The following is a 6,564-nucleotide window of genomic DNA, read 5'->3' as shown; positions in this document are numbered from 1 at the left end:
TATATATATATTATTGCTATAATATACTGTATGTAATCTTAGAAGTACTTAATTGCATTAAACAAGGATTATTAATATATTTACATTAATTGCACTTAATCTAAAGTCTAGAATGGCACATTCAGTAAGCAAAGGATCCTACCTAACTACTAGATTACCAATAAGCGTGAACAGGGACATACTTTTATAAACAAAGCTATATTCCTTTTGGAGGTTAATGTTACTTCTGTCTGCATTTGACAGCAGGGCCATGCAGAGCACCACTGAATGTCAATGAGAGGAGCATGTGCATTCATCATTTAGAATTACAATGACCCTTCTATTACCTTTTTAGTATTTCATATTCAGTCTTATTACGCAGTCGCAAATTTAAGCTTGTTGAGGGTTACCTTCATTGTCAGAGGAAAACAGAATTTTAATGAGGCCTCTGGGCAGAAATGTCTCAGTAGCACTTTTTGAAGTTTAAAAGCAATGGACTGAAGCTAAAAATGAATGTTGGCACTAGTATTGAAATTCATGAATATCAAAGTGGTTTGCAGTTTTAGACAGGCAGTGCAGATGCAGTCTGGATAAGCAGTTGGATTTTGTCAAGATAAGACAACCTCCACTAGAATATATAATTCTAAATCAGGGACGTTTTATCGTCATCATGAGGTGACTTGATTTTTCCTGTCAGGAGTTCTTTGGTTTGAAACTGAACTTTTAGTAAGTAGCAGCCTGATATACATTTTCCTTTACTTAACCTGTGTTATTATAATTATTATTATTATTGTTTGAGTTTATCAAGAAATACTTTGTTACATTGTTTAGGGTGGTGCTATATAAATGCAGTTTACTTAAACTTCCCTAAGGTTGACATCATCCCATGCAAAACTTTCCTAATTACTAGCAAGATTGTCATGAAATAGTGTATTGATAAGCATGGCCCCATGAATAGTTCCTTATGATTTTGATGACCCCCTGTGGTGGAATTTCCTGCTAAAGAACTCATGCTATGTAAGTCAGTGGTACCCCAGGTCTCCTTTAGGTCAATGTCCAACATAACTTAATAATCTTTCCAGACAGAGAAGAACTTCAACTCTGTGCCTTCATAGATTACGGGAGACGTAACAGCTGTATAACACAGTGCTGCCTCATTCTTTCAAGGTCATGGAGGAGGTTAACACATCCGGTTTGTGCTGACATATTTGGGTTAATCATACATGTTTACGGTGCTCCCACATCTTGGTTAAACTGTACTGCCTGCCTAAATTCTCTCCTCAATTGAGAGTCCATTAAATGCCTCTGTTTAATCAGAATCAGAAGTAGTTAGTAGTAGTTGAACTACATGGAATTTTTCCTTGGTGATTGGGTGCATACATAATAACAAACAAACAAACATATTGAACATTAATAAGAATAGTAGAGTGGGAAATACGTCCGCTGATGTTTCTGGTGAAAGAGCTAAGGGTATTGCAGTAGAAAACTGAATTTATGACAAAGTAATAAGGAACAAATTACAGAATCTCCCGCGGTTGGTTCCGTCTTGGAGATTAATCTCCAAAAACTTCTTCATGTGTGTGAAATGAGTTGTGCTGCTCCTGAGTTTTTGGCAAACTTTCCCTGAAAAGTCCTCATAGTTTAGAGTCAGTGGGGAAAACACTGGTAGGGGAACACTGATCTGGGTTAATATACACACAAAAGCATAACACAAGCATGAACTTTGCACATTTTCAAGTTTATCTGAGAGCAGACTTTGTTTATCATTTCTCAAAAGGTGTGAAGATTGCAACGAAGGGTGGCCACTCCAGACCGGGGCAGCACTTGTATGAATTAGAGATGCGGCTAAATAATTTAGGTGGTGACACAGGGGACTGATGGTAAATGCTTCCACGCGGAAGACTCTGTGAACCAACAGAGTAACCTTCCCCTGAGCCCATGCAAAATTCATTACACTGGCCAGTGCACATGGACGAGCCCCGAATAATTTCATACGAATGGCTAATGCAAATATCCAGTCTATTGTATAGAAGAGGAACTTCTGTTAACTTGAATTCACATCGTCAGGCGCTCTCCATTGTTTTTGCTATCTTTCATCATCTCATCAATCATACCGAGATCCAATTATTCAGCTTGCTGGGGAACATGCACATCCACTACCTTGGTTGTACATGTATCTTCACATTAGATAATGTTAGAACCTGAACATGATAGGCTGAGTACTGCAAACGTGAAATAATAAAAGTCTGTTTCTAGGACAAGATCAAACACAGAAAAAGACTTCAGATCTGTTTTCACAGGTCCTGGTTTCCACTAATGTAATTTATTCCACCTTTATCTTTACAAGCATATTATCATATATTACCACGGGGAAGATGGCTTGGGATGTAAATGGAATAAAGCTAATCAAGTATTGGGATGAGGAATATAGTAGCAATATATTAGAAATTCTTGGCAGTGAGCTGCAACTAGAATTTATTACAAATAATTCCCCCCTGCCAGACTTAACCCTCATTATCTACTCGTCTAGAAAAAAAGAATTAAACGATTCAACAGTGGAGAGACTAGTTGTCTTATCACTAGATTTGCTGCTTTGGTATATGCCATATGCAAATGGATCCCTGGCAGTGTAAGGGGTGCCAGAAGGAGAGGTAGCTACAGGTCATCTACAGCCAAGGAGTTCTGTGTGTGTTCAAGAATTAAATAAGAAACCTTTTGTCTCTATCATCTCCGGCATGAAATCAAGGCGGTGTTGCCATCTTATCTGCATTGTAATTAGAAAGGTTATGCTCCTTAACAGACAACTCTAATTCTAGTGTACCATGCTGCCTCATGTGGGCGATGAGACATCTGTTGCCATAGTTTCCCCTCAGAGAATGTCAAGCAAATCAATGTGGAGCCTCTGACATAATTGGATTGTATCCGGCCATACAGGACCAAAGTTATGAAGGTTGCATTGGCTGTGAGTGAGTGAGAGCCTGACATAATTCAACATAATCCCATGCACATATTAAACATTACCATGGCAATGAGCCCACTAATAAGGCACACAATGGAAATAATGAGCACATTTTTTAACACTACAACTCTTTTGTCTTTTGTTTTTACACAACACATACAGTGTTCATATAAATGGCATATCCTGAATGGTTTTGAAAAAAACTGCTTATTTATACAGCAAATGCATCTAATGTCTAATCAGTCATCACTAATTACCATCCACATAGGGGCAATCTAAGTTTGTAGTTTCTATCATGCATAGCTATTCTGTGACTGTCAACAGGAACAGAGATGCAGGCCACACACACAGACATTAAAATGATGACATAATGAAAAATAAAAAATACCTTCTCTATTCTGGTCCTTAGCTTTTATTTTGTAAAACTTGCTCTGGAACTTACTTTATCACAGAGTTACAGTGATATTGTTTTGGTGCTTTAAATCTGTTCCTCCTTGATATAGTTTGCTTCTGATGTTACTGATCCTAGAATCAATTCAACTTCCCTCTGTGTAAAACCGATTTTTAAATGCCTAAATTGTGAATGTAGCCATATGTCCACCATATGTTTGAATGGATCTAGGTGTTGTGTTTTATGGTTTGCAACCTGCTTCTAAATGCTGCCTAATGATGATAAATGATCAGACATCATATCTTGGGAAAATAGTCATATCACTTTTGGTAGAACACCACAGAGCACACCACACGACTGATACTGCAGTCATGTTGATGACACATGAGGGCTTGTGTGCCAAAAATTGCAGCTATAAAGCAAAGCTACTTGCCCCCTACACCTCTGTTAAGTAGCTGTAATCTCTCATACATGATGGATAGCCCACCACAGGCACTTATGATCAGCTCAGTCCTTCCCTTGCTCTTTTCCCTCACCACATCCTCAGGCACCTGACACAGTGTGCATCATGAGTGTGTGTCTGTGGGAGCCAGCCCTACCCCTACCTCGCAGTCAAACAGCAGGTGCAGCTGCCCGTCGATCCATTCCTCGATATCCAGCCTCCTCTGCAGGTCCTTGCGGTTGTATTTGACTGTCAGCTTGCCCAGCTTGCGGTGTGCCGGCTCCTCTGTTTTGCCCGCTGCCTGGAACATCACCCTGGACTGGGTGTTAGGCTCTGACGCCATGGCTGCCACGGCTTTAGGAGAACCGTGGAAACACACTGAGCTCAAACACACACAGAGACAAACCAACGGGCTCTGACACGTTTGTTTTGCTCACCCTCTTCTGTCTTCTACTCTGCTTCTGCTTTTCCAGTGGGCTGGTGTTCCCACGCGTATCTCCTGTTATGTTGTTGTGTTTATGCTCTCCCTCTCTATAACCCCGGCTATGCTCCTTTGCCTGTCCTCTCTCTTTCCCCCTCTCTCTCACTGTCTGGCTCTCCTTCCCTCCTCTTGCAACACCCACTGGCTGCACTATCAGGAGGATGGTAATGAGATATGCCTCCGTGCATGTGTGTGAGTCTGTGCATGCATTTGTGTGTGTGTGTGTGTGTGTGTGTGTGTGTGTGTGTGCGCGCGCACACTCACTTCAAAGGGTGTGTGTTTGCTTTATGCTCTCTTTCTCTGTGTTATAGCAGGTGGGAGAGCAGAGTTCAATTACAGTGATAAAAACTAGAGAAAGGGTAAGAGGACAACCACAGCAATCAAGCAATCATATTCTGGCTGAAAACATGCCAACATGTATGCTGACATCACAAAATATGTGTGTTCTTTTATCTCTGATCATTAGATTTGTATGCATACTGTATATTATCAGAAACCTCTACATACCAACCCACCACCCACATTTTTGCCTTATATTTGCTCAGTAGGAGTGTCTAAAGTATTTGCCTGCCCATAAAGTCACAAGGGTTTGGCATGCTAAGGGCTCTTATGTTCGCAAACGCTCCCAACAATAGCTGGGTCCCCCTTACAGGTGAGCCAGGGTTCCTCTAGTGTGATGGCTGCCTTGCCCTTTATAACAGGCATTATCAGGTGTACGTTTAATAAGCCTTGAAGTCAAATTGGAATCCTCAGTTACGCACCCATTAATAATGGATGCTGAGGTGAGGACTATTTATGGCTGTTTAGAAGTCAAATGTCAAATAAAAGTCTTAAAACCATCAATGTTTGTGAAGTCAAATATCATCAGTAGCACATAAACCCAAGGTCAAAAATTCATAGTTGTACCTCCTGGTGCCAAACTATTACAGTTGAGACACAGCGACAACGGGCTGCAGAGTTTCCACAGATCATATTACGATATGAATAATGGGGTTCAGTTTTTTGTTTTGGCAGGGACTATCAATCAGCCATAGCTGCGCGTGTTCACCCACTGATGCACCGTCTGTTACAAATACTGAATTATTGAGTGCCTTTATCAGCTCACCTTTCCAGACAAACAAATTCATTCATCTTGTCTTTTGCTGCTTGGTTCTGCACCGTCAGGGTTGTCTAATAAAAAAGGTGACGCGCACCAGAGACTTGTGGAGGGCCTTCTTACCTCGGCCCCGGCCAGGTGATGCATTCTAGGTGGGAGAGAGGGACAGCAGGGACGGTAGCCTAAATGAGCTTGACCTCTACTGTTAAATCTTTACAGCTGGATGAAGATCCAATTGGCAGGAAGCTGTAGAGTTTGTGGATACAGTCTAAAACTCAACTCAGTTATGCCAATTATGATTCAGTCTAAGTCATAAAACCAATTCATTTAGATTTCATCATTTGAGAGGCCACTTCCTGCTTCGTCTAGTTGTTGATAATGTAAATGACTCATGACTCATCGCATACTGCAATTGGATGACTCAATGCATGAATCATCAGTATCACTACAATTAGGAAAAGACGATTGGGGGTCCTGTGAGTTTTAATGGTAAGTCGCGTTAATGATTACACTGTATGTGGGGTAAAAGTCTGCCAAAAAAGTATGTTTTACAATGCTTTGAGAAGAAAAAGTGTTTACCCTCAGCTGCATCTTGAGCTGTTGATGAGCTCATACTGCCACCTTCTGGATCAAAGCTTGGAATTTGGAAAGCTGTGACAAGTAAATCTAGCCCAAAACAATTCCTTTTCTGAGCACTTGGAGTCTTTATTTGAACGACAAAGCTCATATTAGCCTACCACCAGGTTTTTGTATTTGAATGTTGTTGTTTTTTTTACCTTGTTGATGGTTTTTTACTAGCAAGCATTTGGGACACTTAAAAAGTGCTACACAGACACACATATTTATTTATATTATTTTTCTCCAAAGAAAGGTTTTATGATTTGAAGACAATTTACTTTATATATATTAGGAATGCCAAAGTTAAAAAAAAAATCCTTTTTATTTACACTTTAAATTCAACATTATTACATTGTATTTGTATATTGTGTTTTTAATCAGGTTTTTAATTGGGTGAAATATTTCCATTGTCCTCTGGGAGCTGTATGACTGTTTGTAGTGTTATTTGTACTATTTCCTCAGGATGTAAGTTTGTTTTTCATGAGTGAAATCCATTATGACTAAATCAAAATTAGACAAATTCATTAATTTTTGTAGAAGTTGGGAAATTATTTTCAGTTTGCTCCCTAAAAAGGTTAAAGTTGTCCCTATTTTAGAG

The 6,564-nt window shown here is 39.8% G+C and overlaps 1 protein-coding gene across 1 annotated transcript in view; it reads right to left on the bottom strand.

Moving 5' to 3' along the window:
* The window catches only part of zgc:162989 (uncharacterized protein LOC100037351 homolog), a 6,695-nt gene extending 2,277 nt beyond the window's left edge, over window positions 1–4,418 (bottom strand). The window contains exon 1 of the mRNA XM_034858394.1: window positions 3,935–4,418. Within this exon, the coding sequence (XP_034714285.1) occupies window positions 3,935–4,114 (180 nt within the window). The 5' untranslated portion in view covers window positions 4,115–4,418. The remainder of the gene's footprint in view (window positions 1–3,934) is intronic.
* Between the last annotated feature and the right edge of the window lie 2,146 nt (window positions 4,419–6,564).

The sequence above is a fragment of the Etheostoma cragini genome, chromosome 20 (genome assembly GCF_013103735.1).
Source record: "Etheostoma cragini isolate CJK2018 chromosome 20, CSU_Ecrag_1.0, whole genome shotgun sequence".
In the NCBI taxonomy this organism is placed as follows: domain Eukaryota; kingdom Metazoa; phylum Chordata; class Actinopteri; order Perciformes; family Percidae; genus Etheostoma; species Etheostoma cragini.
The sequence above is the reverse complement of the archived record's forward strand: the minus strand, read 5'-3'. Positions and strand labels throughout refer to the sequence as shown.